General features: G+C 37.9%; 1 protein-coding gene across 7 annotated transcripts in view; it reads left to right on the top strand.

Moving 5' to 3' along the window:
- The window catches only part of MITF (melanocyte inducing transcription factor), a 150,945-nt gene that overhangs the window by 116,331 nt on the left and 16,833 nt on the right, over positions 1–17,781 (top strand). For all 7 annotated transcript variants that reach the window (XM_088134350.1, XM_088134351.1, XM_088134349.1 and 4 more), the window contains exons 3-5: positions 10,591–10,818; positions 14,385–14,471; positions 16,448–16,543. In XM_088134350.1, coding sequence (XP_087990476.1) covers positions 10,591–10,818; positions 14,385–14,471; positions 16,448–16,543 — 411 coding nt within the window. The remainder of the gene's footprint in view (positions 1–10,590; positions 10,819–14,384; positions 14,472–16,447; positions 16,544–17,781) is intronic.

Genomic DNA, 17,781 nt, shown 5'->3' with positions numbered 1-17,781 from the left:
TGTAGCATATCTGTCTCTATCTCCATCTCCATCTTTATCATCTCTCTATCTCAGTAGCCTACCTGTGGCCAAGTACAAAATGATCCTGAATCAGATGTTGGATTATAGTGCAATGGGAAGAAGTGAATATGGTAACTTCCCATTGACCTCAATGGGGATGATTTTACTTACGTCACCAATTCTGGCATCTGGGTTGTCCAGTAGTGTTGTACTAGCAGTGAAGAATCCCTTTAGTGATTTTCTACTATAATTTTCATCAAGTCACGGCAGTGCAGGGAATTTTGATAAAGTCCTAAAGCACTCTGGGCAGTGGGCTATGCTATTAGCATTCAAGTATAATTTATCCCCATTTGTGTATTATATGCCCGTGCTACCATGTCTTCTGAAACAATTGTATAATGTAGCAAATAAGGTAGATGAGAAGGATTTCCATGAAGGTGACTGGGATAATCCTATATTTAGTGCTTGATCATCTTGTTCAGTGATGTATCAAAAGCTATTTTATTATAATTTGGTGAGTCCAATATGCACATAAATAACAGCACAGATCATTTAAGCAGAGAAATAAAACCAAGCTATTCAGCAGAATATCAACTTACATTACCATATGATTCTTGAAGTGATTTTTTTTTGAGAAAGGTAATGTCCAATAAAATGTCAATAAAATGATAAAACAAAGTTTTTAAATTATTTTTGATGATAACATAAAAAGCTGTTACATGCTGTAGACAATGAACGATTGACTTTGGCTTGTTTTATTTTTACCATTAACTGTGACGCCTAATGCATCTTAAAGGCATTTAAGTGGCACAAAATACTTTTGAATTAACACAATCTCTCATTCTTTGCCAAATTATCCCTGTGGCAACTGAACATTACTGCAAAAGCATGTAGCATGAAAAAATGGTCATACTTTTAAAGCAAGTAAAACAAGTGCTCTCTTGTCTTGTGGCCAGAGCTGGCGAGAAAAAGAAATCTGTTTTAAAAATATAATAGCATCTTGTAATATTTAAATGTGCTACAACAGTTTTGACTTTGGAGAACTGACTGTTCTAAGTCAGTATCTCAAGGTAGCATTTGTTATTATGTGATGCTGCAAAATGTATAACAATAAAATTGTTACTGTCAATTGATTTCGTATGGCCAAATCTTATCACACATTTAGTAGAGAAGCTCCAAGATAGCTCAGCTTTATCTGAGCAACTAATTACAACATTATTTACAGGAGTCAAATAATCTGAATTCTTTTCACAACTGTTTTAAGAGGTTTGGGTAACCTGCTGTTGAACGATTGGGTGTCCTCAAGTGGACCAAAAGTTTAAACCAGGGAAACACAAAAGCTTAAGAGAAAACATGGCTGATTTTAATTGAAATATTTATAGTGAGCCCAAATTATGATCCTAATACTGTATATTTTTTTTTAAAAAAAATTTCTAATTCACATTTTTAAACAAATATACCCTGCAGGAAAGATAGACAAATATCCTTATCCTTATAAATATATCTTAGTATCAAAGAAGTTATCTATTAAAAAAGACAAGACTCTCACCCTCCCACCTCCCCAATTATTATAAAAACTAGCAGTTTAACTGATATATTTAGTGGCAATAGCTGGTATAATAAGGAACTAAATTTGTTTCTTTGCTTCTCCAGCTAACATGTAGCTAGTCCATAAGGCTGGTTCCCCCAAAAGTTGCCAGGTGCATCATTGTGCCTGTAGATATCTCTTAGTTGCCAGTCTCCCTGGTCCACCTTATTTTTTTCAAAAAAGGTATAATTGTTTGAAAAATGGGAAGTTGGCATGCTGCAAAACAAATTATTGCCTTATCTAGCAGCAGCATCTTTGTTTTCAGGAATGCTTCTCAGACTCCATGAGCCTTTTCTACTTTCTGAGGAAATAAAAATGATGGGTAGTTTTAGCTCTAGTGCTTTGCTTAGGATTGTACCCAATTGCCCAGAAAGAGGACAAAGGTAAATGGGTGGTTCGGAGAATCCTGTGGGAGATGGTTGGAATCAATGGCAATTAACATGCTAGTAAATTGCTGCTTTGTAACTTCTTGTCTCCCATGGCAGCCATTTTGTAAATGGACAAGCTTCCCTGGTAGCCATTTTGTGAAAGCACACACAACAACATTCCAACTATATCTACCAGCACAGATGAAAAGTTTCCCCGGACCCTTAAAAATACAACGCACAAAAATGTGGGAGAAAAGACTCTAGAATAGAAGTGTAGGGGGAGAACGTACTAATTTTTTTCCCACTCTGATTGCTCGCTCCCAAATGTTTTGCTTTCCAGACACATCTTTCAAGAATAAACATGCGTAGTAATAATAATTGTTTCTAAGAATTGGTTAATATGAGGCAAAACCTAAAAGATTTTCAGCTAGAATGATCCTAAAACTTTATGATATACAGATACACTTAATCGTTATACTGGGATTGTCCAATCCTGTTGTTTTGCCAAAGAGCGTTCAAGTTGCAGGATTATGTCAGTGATCCATATTTTTCTTTTCTTTTTTCCCCAGTAGTAAGCACATTAAAAGAATCTTGGCGGATCTGCTAGAACATGAAAGGAAATAGCATTGGGAGCTTTCCTAGAAAATAAGCCTCTAATGATATCTTTATGATATACACTATTCACATACAAATTGCCCTCCTCAAACCTCATCCCATACTGGGCAAAGGGATGGGGGGAAAAAGTGACTTAATTTCTCCTTTATTGTCTCTTCTTGTGAGTCTTGAATTGGTTGTTGCTCACTTGTGCAGTCACTGCTGATTTTTTGTGACCCAATGGTCATCAGTTTGTTGGGATTGTCTCTCAGTAACTGCTTCTTTGACATCTTGTAAGAGTATGCTTTTCTGTCATCAGTGATTGTATCTGGCCACTTTGTGTTCTGCTGGCATCTTTTTTAATAGTCTTACATTTTTTCCAAGCATCGGGAAAAACTGCTGTCTATAACTCTTCCTCACAGTCCCTCAAATAGATATCTTCAGCTGTCTCTATATGAATGATATAGGATCACACAGAATGAAGGGCAATTTTTCAGGTATTTGGGAGACTACAAGCCATGGATTGTCCTGTTAACTTAGGGATGCCTCTAATTGTTGCTGTAGGTCTCGATGCCTTAGCTAGTGATGCCAGTGGTGAGGGAAACAGGATTTAACTACTATATTCACCCAAAAGGAAAATAATTCTGAACAAAAGGCAAAAGGAAAACTAAATTTGGAGGTGGGGGAAATGAACACAGGCAAAATATGTCCAATTTACTCATAGTATAACCAGCAGCTGAAACTTATAGTCATCACTAGCTGAAACCGGTCCTAAACATTCCCCATCATACACATGTGGCAGTCTTGTATATGTAGATGTGCATGTATAGCTACCAGAAGCCATGGTGCAAAACAAATGCACAGTGCCAGGACAACACAATGAATTATATTAATTAAATTCATAACTACAAATTACTAGTAGTTATGTAGTCCAATATTTTAGCCCAAAAAACCAATATGTCTTTGTCCATACAAGCACACACACCTCCAAACAGTTATTTTTGTTCTTCTAGCAGAAGTAGAAGAAGAGCGAGGAAAAAGTAGATTCTGCAAAGGAAAGACAAAAGAAGGAACAAAACTAGACAGTGGGGAGGTAAAGGAAAAAGATAACAGACTAGGAAGAAAAGAAAAGAAAAGAAAAGAAAAGAAAAGAAAAGAAAAGAAAAGAAAAGAAAAGAAAAGAAAAGAAAAGAAAAGAAAAGAAAAAAGAGAGGAGCCCTGTTCAAACATAACACAAAGGCTTAAGTTCACCAGGCAGGCCGCTCTTCCCAGGCAGCAGCTATTCTTAAAAGGCACCCAAGCTTTATGACGGTGAGGTCTGCCAATTCTTTTGTTTTTGACTGCTTATTATATTCTTATCAATGAATATAAGATCACCTCTTTCCATATTGATAGATAATTATTTAGGAAAAAATCTTCTTCCTGTCAGGTATGTACTTGCTATCACAGATGCTTCAGCAATTGCTCACCTTGATATAGGGCTTTGAAGTTCAAGATAACCCTGAACTACTTTGGAAGCGGATGGAATTCCACAAATTAAGTGAATTTTGTAAAATAATGTGAATTTCTGTAGATTTGCAAGTACCAGTCTTTAATGTGGTTATAATCTGCTTCTAAAATCATGTTCCAGATGGATTTGCCTTCCAATGATTAAACTGGCTTTTTTTTTCCCTCCAGTGAAACAACCCTAACCTTAAAAGCCCCAGTAGCCCACGGAACACTTTTCAGTTGACGTGGGTTGGTACAATTTGTATTCTGGCATCACAGGTTGTCAAAATCATCTTTTAAAAAACTTTTAATTTTTCATCCCATGACATTTTAAAACAAAAGTTTCATTGAAATGAGAGTAAAGGCCAAAAAAGTATTTGATTTTCATGATTATAAACCTCGGTCCCTAAGGCAACATTATAGGAACAAAAGTTCATTTTTATAAACTTCCTCCCCTTTGAACAATAACTGTCTTACTTGAAGTCTGGTATGTTTTTTTGCCTGCTGCTGCTAGCTGAATAACATATGAAGAGACTTGGCTGGGATTTAAAAGTGACATTTTTCTTTACAGGGTTTTCTTAGCTTAATGTATTTAAAGTTTGTGTTCATTTTTCTCAATGGGATCATTTATGATTTTATACTGAGTAAAAGCAGAGTGTCACATGCTAATTGAAAGTTACAGGGTTATTTTTAAATAGGGTTGGGTTTCTATTACCAGAAAACAATTTAGAATTATTTATATATGTAGTAAATTAATTTGCTCTGAATAAAATACAGATATCCTTTCTGAACTTGGGAACAATATAAATGGGCTTTTTCTAGTACATTGCATTTCTTACTAATACTGAAATATTTTTCAAAGATGGGCAATATGAATGTAAACAGGTGAATTCAGATGCTCGTATCAAAGCAAATGGTGCATCCCAATGTTATAAACAGACCATCATTCGAAATTTGGGGGGATTTGTGCCTATAATTTTGGAAAGGAAATGGAGCCAGCAAAGTATATGATGTGTATTTCTTCATCAGGAGTCTACTCGGGCATGCAAAATATATATTTGTTTGTAATTTTAAAAGAAAATGAAATAACTGTATTAAAAATAAAAACAAAAAAAGTTAGGTTTTTATCTCTTATTTAGGCGCAGAGAAGATCCTCTGTGGTGAGAGGCATGAAACTTCAGTTGATAAAGTTCTGACTGGTTAAAACTGACTCATATTGAGAAGAGTATTATGTTTTGGATGAGAATGAGCTTAATTTAGAAAGTAGAGAAACTTTCCTAAGTCCTTATGGGATTGCTCCATAGGCATTGCATTTGTGGCTAATATATTTCCATTTGCTGGAAGTTATGATGCCTATATAGAAATGTATGACTGCTGCTGCTGCTGCTACAACTACTAGTAGTAAATTGTAATAGAACCTGTCATAGTAGGGGAATATTTTTATTAGTGTCAACCAAAAACATGCAAAAGAGTCTCTCTCAGATTTAATGCAACATTTGATATTTTCATTAAAAAGGATGCTCTACTTGTTTTGATTACAAATTATTAAAATAAGACCAAAAATATAGAATTAATTGGTTGTATTAAAAAGCTTCAGTCAATTAACTCTATATTAAAAAGGATATTCAGACACATCATGCAAACACTTAGCTTCCTGGAGAAGCTGTAATGCTGGGAAAGGAAGAAAAGAAGAGGATGACCTACAGCAAGGTAGATGGACCCAGTTACAGTGGCAATGGGTGCACTGTTCGAAGACCTGAAGGACCAGGTGATGGGCAGAACATCTTCTGTCGGCTTCCCCCAACTTGACATCCTTTAGACATATTGAACCTCAGTTTCTGTACCCCATAGCAAGCACAGTCAAATTTGCAGTCAGTGTATACTGACTGATGTGGTATGATTGCATTTGATTTATGACCTTCTAGTTAACAAGTTCCCAATCCTACTGTGAGACTATAGCAGTTATCTTGGGGCTAGAAATTTCTAGGCTTTGGTGTAAATTAAAATTGGGTTGGATGTATCTAAAGAATCCTTGAGCATTTGTTTCAAAGAATGTAGGCAAGGCAGAAGATATATGATGGGCATGGGACAGTATGATGGAAGCCAGAGGGCAAGCCGTTCCAAGGGAAGACACCCCTGATGTGTTATACCGGTGGTGTGTTCCGGCCCTCTGGGCTCAAGCCCAGACCCTGGTCATCAGACCTACAGAGGCCCGGGCTTTTGGCTGCTGCTGATGAATGCCAGGTCAGTCAATAATAAACTCCCCCTTATTCATGACCTTATTTGGGAGGAGCAAGCTGACCTGGCATGCATTACCGAGACCTGACTGACACCCGAAGGGGGTGTTGCCCTTTTGGAATTATGTCCAGCCCGGTTTAGGGTTTGGCACCAACCGAGACCCCAAGGTAGGGGAGGGGGTGTGGCAGTGGTCATTCGGGAATCTCTGCTGGCCTTCAGGGGCTCTGCTCCACAAGTTGCTGGATGTGAGACCCCGTTCCTGAGGTTGGGCACATGGGATCAGTTGGGAGTTTTGCTTCTGTACCAGCCTCCCTGCTGTGTAGCAACTTCCCTGCCTCAATCTAAACTCCCCAAGCCAGCAAGCAAACACTGCGAATTCCTTATGGTGGTGCCAGTCTCATCCTCTTCACCTTCCTAAGCTCTTTCTGGGAGCTAAGGAAATCCTTGTCTCCCCGAGCGCGGCCTTCACCAAACCATTCCATCACAATTTTAGATCCCTGTCCCTCCTGGTTGGTTAAAGCTGCCAAGGAGGTGACTTTAGGGTGGGTACTGGCAGTGGTCAATTCATCCTTGCAGGAGGGGGTATTCCTGAAGCCTTTTAAAGAGGATTTGGTCCACCCCCTCCTCAAGAAACCATTGCTAGATCTCACCCTTCTGGACAATTTTCATCCAGTTTCCCACCTTTTAGGAAAGGTGGTGGAAAAGCTAGTCGTACAGCAACTTCAGAGGATCCTGGAGGAAATGGATTATCTGGATCCCTATCAGACAGGTTTCAGGCCCGGTTATGGGACAGAAACAGCATTGGTCACACTTTTAGATGATCTCTGGCGAGAGCGGGATGGGAGTAGTGCATCCATCCTTGCTCTTCTTGACCTCTCGATGGCTTTTGATACCATCGACCATGGTATCCTTTTGGGTCGGCTGCAGGAGCTGGGGCTGGGTGGCACAGTTCTACGCTGGTTCAGCTCCTTTCTCCAAGGCTGAGCCCAATCAGTGTTGATAGGGAGCAAGAGGTCCAACCCACGGCCCCTACTTTGTGGGTTATCTCAGGGTTCGATGCTCTTGCCGCTCCTGTTTAACATCTACATGAAACCGTTGGATGAGATCATCCGGCACCATGGGATGAGGTATCATCAGTATGCTGATGATACTCAACTATATATCTCCATCCCTAGTGACCTAAGCGATGCTGTGGCTACCCTTTCACGGTGCCTGGATGGGGGCCAACAGGCTTCAACTGAACCCTGGTAAGACGGAGTGGCTGTGGGTACAGGGGGCCTCAAGATCTAAGAGTTTATCATCTTTGGTTCTGGACGGGGTTGCACTACCCTAGACAGACCCGGTATGTAATCTGGGGGTCCTCCTAGACTCAAGACTCCTGTTCGAAGAGCAGGTAGCAGTTGTGGCTAGGAGGGCCTTTGGGCAACTTCGTATTTTGCATCAGCTACGCCCCTTCCTGGATCAGGAGGCTCTCCGCACCGTCACTCATGCTCTGGTCACCTCCCAGTTGGATTACTGCAATGCGCTCTACATGGGCTACCCTTGAAGAGTATCCGGAAGCTACAGCTAGCTCAGAATGCAGCGGCGTGGACAGTTCTGAATGCCCGCAATGGGGCCCATATAACATCTCTGTTATGCGAGCTGCATTGGTTGCCAGTTTGCTTCCAGGTACAATTCAAGGTGCTGGCTACTACCTTTAAAGCCCTTCATGGCACAGGACCAGGTTATCTGAGGAGCCGTCTCGCCCCCATTATATCAGCCCGCCCCACTCAGTCTGGCACAAGGGGCATGTTGCAGACCCCACCAGTCAAGGAATTTTGACTGGTGGGGTCTAGGAAGAGGGCCTTTTCTGCGGTGGCCCCCGCTATGTGGAACAACTTACCACCCGAGGTGTGGTGTGCCTCCACTCTCATGGCCTTCAGGAACAGCATGAAATCTTGGCTATGCCAGATGGGCTGGGGGCCGAATGGGGGCTCGCACCAGTAGAAGTGGCTTGTGGGGTAATTGATTCTAACACCCCCCCCCCGTCATCTTGAATGTTTTTTAATGTTTTTAGTCTTTTTATGTATTGGATTTTTTTTATACAGTCTGATTGCGTAACTAATTAATGTGGGTATTTATTTTTTTAATTGTTTTCAGATTTTACTGTGAGCTGCCCAGAGTCACCCTCTGTAGGAGATGGTCGGCATACAAATTTAATAAATAAAAAAATAAAATAAAATAAAATAAAATAAAATAAAATAAAATAAAATAAAATAAAATAAAATATATACACTATGTTGGGCATAAGAGCTGGGTTCACAGAATTCACTAGACTGTGCTAACATAGAATTAAGTAGTCAGTGGTTCCATGTACTTCAGGAACCCAGTCAGTGGCTCAGAGTACCAGAATGTCACATTAAGCTGTAATATGATTCATGTGTTAGGTTACATCTTATATAATTCAGGTTTATTAACTCAAACAGAGATTTTAGTGTGTTGTGTGAAACAGCCCTTCGACTGTGCAGAACACACATGAAGCCAATCGTGTCCTACAATTATGATGCCAGTCTTGATTTTAAGATAGAGTAGTGCATGGCAAGATGCATAGCACAGCCATGTTTTGAACACAGTAAGTCATTGTGAGAACATGGAGGCGCAGAGACTGCCAGCACCCTCTCATGAGGAGATTGCAATATTCCCCTAACAGTAGGGAGCAAGGCAAACAAATTGGCCTGATGGTTTTTCTGCAGTGTCATCTTAACTGTGGACCTAAAACAAGTAATCACACTGCTAAAGAAAAATGCCATTGTTTGCTAGTATGACTGGAACGAAAGCTGAATAGTGATTTGGCCTGAAGCAAACAATCAATCTGACTTTGATAACCCATCACTTTAAAAGGCCCTTTTTTGTTTCTGAAAAAAAGTGTGACGTCAAAACTGTGGGGAAAAAAACCCTCAAAATTTCCAGGCTAAACATACATAGCTTCTCAAACACACAAACACATGTGCAGATAAATACAAAAAGGTGCCCTGTGCAAACAGATTTTTTTTTTACATGCATAACAAATTAGTTTATGGTTATTAGAAGCCTGAGATGTAATGTCCAAGTTACTTGTGCCATTTTTGGGGAGAAGTTGTTTATGATTCGTCTGTCTGAGCCTTTAAACTGGTAGAGCAGAAAATAAAATGAAAATTGTCTGACTAGTTGCCAGACATTCCTAGCAATATATAAATGACGTGCTGGAAATGCTTGAGTATAATCATTATCAGGTGAGTTTATCTCCCTCCCTCCCTTCCTTCCTTCCTTCCTTCCTTCCTTCCTTCCTTCCTTCCTTCCTTCCTTCCTTCCTTCCTTCCTTCCTTCCTTCCTTCCTTCCTTCCTTCCTTCCTTCCTTCCTCCCCCCCCCCATGTTTGAATCAGTTTCCCACTTACAGATAACTAAATCCTTTTATTTCAGTGGGATTAAGGTATATGCTTGCATGTATTTTTGCATATGTATAATACAATGGAATTTAGAGAAGATTACAAGGTGGTTTTTTTTCTTAATAAATATGATAAATCTGGTTACCGAATGAATAACTATTTGTATAGAAATAGAAAACACAATGTTTAACATAGTACCATGTTTTCTTGATAACACAGTTGAATGCCAACAAAAGCAATTGAATAAAATAAAACCTATTTCAAAGTGATGAAATATGTAAAGTAAATGTTTAAGTATTGCATCTATAATGGTATATATTTTCAGGTTTTTGAGATTGCTTTTTCTTTTTTTATAACAATAGCAAAGACATTTAAGGGAGAAGAATTCTTCAATATCATTCTCTATTTCTGTCTTCATTCATTCATTCATTCATTCATTCAAATTTGTTATAGCTGTCCAACTCCAATGGACTCAAAACAGACTCAAAATGTATCAATAATTTGCGCATGTTTTGTTAAGTGTATGTAATATCAACAGATTTAATTAAGAAAATGAACATTGTATACTTTGTTTCTGTTATTTGGTCATTATTTAAGTTTTATAAGTTACTGATATTTTGAAAGTACTGATCTGCAGGGTTCTGTCTGTTACATACTATATAATAATCATGATAATAAATGCTCTCTCTCTCTCTTGTAAATAATACATTTACAGTATATTAATATTCATGTGTTCCTAGTGAATTTTACTTCTACATGTAGCTTTATGTTTCTTATGAAAAGTAATCAGTATTCGATACTGACGGGAAAATCTCTATATTCTCTCTATATAAAATCTCTCAATATTCACAGCAGTTCTGATTCCCAAACACTGATGAGAGGCTGCACCTTTCCCCTCTGTGTCCTCAGGTGCAGACTCACCTGGAGAACCCCACCAAGTACCACATCCAACAAGCCCAACGGCAACAGGTCAAACAATACCTCTCCACTACATTGGCAAACAAGCATAACAACCAGGCGCTCAGCTTACCCTGTCCAAACCAGCCCAGCGACCACGTTATGCCACCCGGCACTGGAAGCAGCGCACCCAACAGCCCAATGGCCATGCTGACACTGAACTCCAACTGTGAAAAAGAGGTGAGACCAAATCTTGCCTTTGGCCTTTGGTACTTCAAAAAAACATGTTTCTTATGCTGTCTGTTTTCCCTCAGGTTATGAAAATACTTCATTGGTATCCCAGTCCCCTATGTTTACTCAGGAGCAGATCTTCGGGCTGCTCATCCAACCTCCCTAAAAAGAAAAAACAGAAACTATAAATATTAATATGTCTGAAATGAAAAGCGTGCACTACTTCATAAAATAGAGCCATCTTTCTTTTAGTCCAGCTATTTGAATTGCATTGGGGTAGCAAGTGATATGATAATACAGAACTATTTTTATTTCTTTCCAAAATTTGCTGGGATAGTATTTCCCACCACATAGCAATTACAGAGATAATTGCTGACCCAGGGCATTTACATGGGACGTAATCAAGACCTGTTGTCACATTGATCGATACGGTTCAGGACCCTATTCCCAGCAGTAGCCAATCTGATCTTTTGGGGAAACTAGAAGTGAACAGCTTTCATGTAAGATTCTCCCAGGAACTAGCCGTAAGGGTTGCACTTCTTCAGAATACAAAATCTCAGTAAAGTTTTGCAACTACTGGCCACCTATAGATGCACTGAATTTATCTAACTTCATTATGAGCAATGGTACATATCGTATCTCCATGGTACAAAGTATTTGTATTCATTTTAAAAATCTAGTCTTCATGCATTTTAAAAGCTTCAACTCTGCAAGATGGTATGTAAATATGATTAAAATAATACCTAATACGATTAAAACTACTGGAATAGTTACTGTTCTTATTTTTACAAATTGCCATAGAATCTGTTCCAATGAAGGACAACATGCAACGATTTAAATTATAAAATCTATTAAGTACATTCTTCTTTGTCTCATGCATCTACTGGGTATTAATATTATGAGAGTTATTATTTATTTTTCTTTACACCATGTCTCTCTTTCTTCAAATAGGACTTAAATGCTTTTAGCCTTTTTCCTAAGAAATATGCTACAAAATGTATGATTGTGTTATTTTTTTTAGCACTCTGATTCTTTTTGACAATGGATGATCTGAACTCACTCTGTATTTGAAATATATAGACTTAGATTGTACATATATGCATGCAAATGAAGCATTATGCTATTGGCTGCTTTTGCAGGTTTCCACACAAATCCTTTCATGGAATTTAGCTTTTCAGAACTGTTGCACACTAGGTTGATCTTAGTTGAGGTATCAGTGTGAATCTCTCATTCCTAGCTGACCGCTACCAATTAACTGTCAAGCAGATTTTTATCCATCCTCATGATCCATGCTCTCTGGGGCTCCCAAAAATTCCTATTTAACTACATGCAAAGGGCCACAGGTGATTCCAATCTACATCTTTTATGCATAATTGCAATATTATAGAGTGCAGTTGAACACACAAACTGCTTGAAAAATAGAAAACATGAAATCCAATAGTATTAAGAATGCACAATTGTAGCTTTTATTAATAAAATGAAATGAAAGTATTTTTCCATCTATTTGGTATACGTCAGTGGCGAAAGAAAAAAATCAAATCAATAGGGGAAATGAGAAAGGAGGGAAAATAAAATAACTAGCATTAAAGTTTCTTTTGATATAAATATTGCTGATGACTGCATTTGGTAAACTGTGTGCAATCTCATAATTCCATCTCAATAAATGTATTGTAGAATCAGAAGGCGTACAAAAAAGAGAAGTTTCTTACTGATGACTTTCTGAAAATTAATGAGAGCTTCCCTTTGAGTAAGGTGTTTGGTACGTGTGTATATAAAATATATAGACATACCACTGTTGTTACTGTCAGTCCAAATCAGTCTACTGTGGGATGAAAGCCTCTTTATTGAAGGTTATGAACTATAGCCTGGTCCAGTGCGGTTTGGTAGGTAGATGTTTTTTGACTTCTCAGTCTAGGGCTACAGAAAATGACTGGCCCAGTGTCACTCAACCACTTTCTGTGCTTAGTATTTTCAAATAGTTGGTAGGGCAGGGATCAAGGGAGATGTCTGGAGGAACGTTGGTGCCCATAGACATCATATTGTCACAAGTTGTTGTTGTTTAGTCGTTAAGTCATGTCCGACTCTTTGTGACCCCATGAACCATATTGCGCAAGGCCTTCCTGTCCTTCACTGCCTCCCTGAGTTTGCTCAGTTTCATGCTCATTGCTTCAGTGATGCTATCTAACCATCTCATCCTCTGCCGTCCTCTTCTCCTTTTGCCTTCAATCTTTCCCAGCATCAGGGTCTTCTCCAAAGAGATCTCTCTTCGCATTAGGTGACCAAAGTATCTGAGCTTGAGCTTCATTATCGATCCTTCCAATGAGCAATCAGGGTTGATTTCCTTTAAGATTGACTGGTTTGACCTCCTAGCAGTCCAGGGGACTCTCAAGAGTCTTCTCCAGCACCATAGTTCAAAGGCATCAATTCTTCGGCGCTCAGCCTTCTTTATGGTCCAGCTCTCACAGCCATACATTACTACTGGAAAAACCATAGCTTTGACTGTGCGGATCTTTGTCGGCAAGGTGACGTCTCTGCTTTTTAATATGCTATCTAGGCTTGCCATAGCTTTCCTCCCAAGGAGCAAGCGTCTTTTAATTTCATGGCTGCAGTCTCCGTCTGCGGTGATCTTGGAGCCCAAATAAATGAAGTCTGTTACTGCTTCCATTTCTACCCCTTCTATTTGCCAGGACATATTGTCACAAAGATATCACTAAAGTAGGGGGAGGACTTATAGATTTATAAAAATGAGGATTTGAACTTTCTTAATGGTAGGTTCAAGACAGAGCAAAAAAATAGAGTACTACATAAGATTCTATACAGTGAAACAGTGCAACACTAATGGAAAGACTACAGTCCAAGGTAATGTTCTGTTACCTTACATCTAGCAGTACAATTGATGTACTGTAAGTAGTACTAATGTGTTATGAAAACACTTGCACAACAGCTTGCATAAGGAGAATTGAAACACTTGTTTGGGTTAAAAATGAAAAAAGACTATTGTTAGCTGCAGGAAACTCTGCTATAGGAATGAGTACACATGATGTGACCTTTGAAGTGTAATAAATGTGCATAATTCTCCACCACAGGATGTGGTTAGTGTAGTTGGCTTTAACAGGGATTAAACTATGAATGAACAACTGGTCTGTCAGGGTATGGAACTCCATGCCACTGAAAACTATTGGCAGACAAGTTGTGAGGACTACCTGGTTTCACAGCCTAACAAATGACCTTCTGGTTGACTGCTGAGGGACCAAGAAGGCTAGATTGCATGGATTTTTACAGGATTTTTAAAATATTAATTTGTGGAATCAAATGGTTTTTTAAATTGTACCATTATGGGTACAGCAGGTAATTCTGCCATAAATGCTTAATTAGCTATTTATTTAATTCAACAACTACCACTACAGTACCTACACATCTGTTAGTTTTCATTATTTAAAACTTATTCTATTACTACTGGGCTGACTTACTGTTCTAATGGCCTCTTGGTTATTTAAATATTGTCTCCTGGTGTTGCACTATATCCCATGCTGACTTTTTCTTCTTATATTTCTTCTCTTTTTTCATGGTCACAGGGCTTTTATAAATTTGAAGAGCAAAGCAACAGGGCCGAAAATGAATGCCGGACTCTGAATACACATTCTCGAGTGTCATGTATGCAGGTATGAAAAAGGCTGCAAGTCTGACTTTCCCACTGAGCTTTGCTTATCAACTAATAGAGTCTTTATGTGATTATTAAGACCTCCAAGTCCATTCCAGGCATTCATTTTGCTAGTGTACCTAAAATGTAGTTGGAAAGCAATATAGCAGTTACACATTTGGAAATACATATATCATACAGATATATTCATTGTGAAACTGGCAGTGGATCAACTAAGAATTTCAACTGGCATATTTTGTTATGCTTTTATCCAATTAATAAGTATTGTGCATAGCGGATGAAGTAGTGAGAAAACTCAGAACAGTTGCATACTATAGATGGCATCGTCTACTAACAGAATTCCACATTTGTGGTACAGCAGTAACATAAGAAACATACATGGAATTTGTATCTGATTTGGTCATCTATTCATACTTTAAACATGGAAGGTTCCTCTCTGAGTTAAGTATTTTAGGGATACATTTTTCAGGAACTGCATTGTAACATCTTTCCTATTGTGAAAATTGTGCTTGTAAGCAACTGAGCTTTTTTTTTTTTTTAAAAAAAAAGATGGGTGGATAGGGAGGGAGGGAGCCAGGACTGGTGTGTGCTTGAGAATTCAAAGCTATGCTATTCTGGATGCTAGAAATTAAAATACATAGACTTCAGTAAATAATTCCTTGCAGTGAACTCCAGCTGAAGTCAGTATATGTGCATACGTATATTGCAAATGGAAAAGCCACTGATCTTATGGAAAGCTATAACATGTAGAGCTTTGTGGAAGATCAGTACTGACATTGCAGATATGTGCAAATGAAGCCTGCAGTTTGGAGTGGTAGAATTCTGACTGTGGTTCCAGTTCTGAGGTCTTTCACTAGGAAGTAAACCCATTATTAACTCAATGGTCTTTGATCTTATCTGAATACACATGTATAAAGCTCTATTCCAATTGTTAAATAAGCTTGTGTTCCGTCAATAAAACATGTAAGTACATTTTTTTAAATAGTCAACAAATTGTTTGCTTTATAGGAATGCCAGATTCTTCAAATCACTAATATAATTCCTTTCGAGCAGTAACATTTTCCAGATGACTCCATCAGAAACCAAAAGTTTCTGTTCATACTACAATCTGGCTGTTATAGCTTCACAGTTAGGGTACTCTGAGATTGGTATTTCTGGGAAAAGTATTCTGTATATAACTCTATTAATGTCAGCATCTGAAAATGTGCCTGTAGTTATTTAAGACATTTTGTACAACAATTATATACAGTCACATAGCATTTAAACTAGTTCCCTGTTTATAAGCTTTCAAGATGTGAGCAAATGCCCACACCAAGGGTAGAAAGCATCTGTATACCTTTCAGGCTGTCCCATACTCTATTGCATTACTTTTGGAGATTTCGCCTTATGATTCTGGTTTCATCCTCACTTCTTTTTTCTTAAAGTTTGCAAAATGAATTTTGCTTCCTTACTTCCTCAACTGTATGGCTGACTTGAGCATGTGTAGTTTGTTAACCCAAGTAGAAGATAGCAGATATATTTTTGAAGCTGAACCTGAGTTTGGAACCATTCTTTTCTCATTGCTCTTCCCTTAACATGATATAATGCACAATAGATCTATAACCAATCTTAAAATTTAGGGTGGGTCCAGATAGTCCTGAAGTAGGAGATAGCATTTTTAAGACAAAAAAATTGGGGGTGGTCAAAGAAGATTTAGAGGCATAGGTCCCCCGGCTCCTAAATAAATAAATAAATTGGAATATTTATTTATTTATTGAATTTATATGGCTGCCCATCTCAAATACATGTCTCTGGGTGGCTAACAATATTTTAAAACCAGAATAAAAACAATATAACAAAATTATAAATATGAACAACAGCTAGAAATAGAGACCTACCTCATATGTCCAGGTGGTCTTCCCTTTCTGAGTATTCGATGTGTTTTAATGTATTTTGTCCTAATCCACATTTCCTGATATTCCTTACCTTTTGTTGCAGATGGACGATGTAATTGATGACATAATCAGTTTGGAATCAAGTTATAATGAAGAAATCTTTGGTTTAATGGATCCTGCTCTACAAATTGCAAATACGGTATTTTGTTTTCAGTTGTCTCTTAGTTTTTGCTCTTGTATGACTTAGTACCTCTTTTTCACAAGGCCATTTGGTTTTGGTTTTTTTTTTTTGCCTTCATTATATTCTAGAATATATATAGAAATCACCTTCATTAGTAATGTTATTATCCTTTCATCAATAATTTGAAAAAGGAGATAAACATTTATGGGAACATAACTTGTTTTTTAGGGGTATAGAAAACAGCCAAGATCCACTGTGAGAGTTGAAAATCCACTGTGATTCGATTCAAATTGGAAATTTGAGATTCAAAGTCAACATGATTTGTTTTGGGAAAAAAATGACTGTAAGATGTAATGGGGAAGCATCTAAATTCCTGTAGCTTCATATTTTGACAAGATGGGATGAAAATACCCTAATCCTGCTGAATGTCAGCAGGATAGCTTCAGAGGTCTCTCTATTATATTACTTTGCATTCACCTTTTAAAGGCAATGGTGAAAATTTAGACCAGTCTCTATGGTCTAGGACTGTGAAATTGTGCTGAATCAATACAGAAAGAATCTGACTCCAACTTTCAAAAATCTTTTAAAAAGAAATCTGTTACTTATAATCAAAGAGTCAACTTTCATCTGGCACTGGCTTTTTGAGTTGAGAGACTTTATGACAAAGCTCATTGGCAACATTAGCCTTTTTGGAGAAGTGACAGAGTTCATAGTGTTTGTACACCAATTTTTTAAAAACTCAAAAATCATATACTGTGACTATAATACACCATGATAACAATAATTTGCATGATAGCATTAGTCTGACAGCAAGCATATTATCTCAGAATTACTAATGCACTGAAGAAGACTCACTCAATACCAAGTAAGACAACAAGAAAAAAAAAAAGGCTACTACAATAAATCTGAGGTTTTTTTCTCTCTACAAACAGTCTTTCCTCCTAAGACCAAAACAATAGAGCACAGCCCTCCTCCACATGGTCTGAAAGGCAAGTTTTGCAGGAGTCATAAAATTCACTAGTTGGTTATTCATATCAATATCAGAAAGCTGATCATGCTATTTTGTCTATATTTGGAAGGAAAGATTTCAAGCAGTGCTTGAGTCTCTGCAAAGCCATTTTATCTCCAAGTCCTTTTGAATCTCTCAGGATTTGAAAGAAACTGATCCAACTTGATATCTCAGTTTACTTGAAGATTCAACTCCAAAGTGTCAATTCAGTTTCCTTCCAATCAAATCATCAAGTTGAATCATTGCT

Source organism: Python bivittatus, unplaced genomic scaffold (assembly GCF_059951505.1).
Source record: "Python bivittatus isolate LINGU-HERP-01145 unplaced genomic scaffold, Pbiv_v1 ctg000080_np1212, whole genome shotgun sequence".
Classification (NCBI taxonomy): domain Eukaryota; kingdom Metazoa; phylum Chordata; class Lepidosauria; order Squamata; family Pythonidae; genus Python; species Python bivittatus.
Note: the sequence above shows the minus strand (reverse complement) of the source record. Positions and strands in the feature narration are given on the sequence as shown.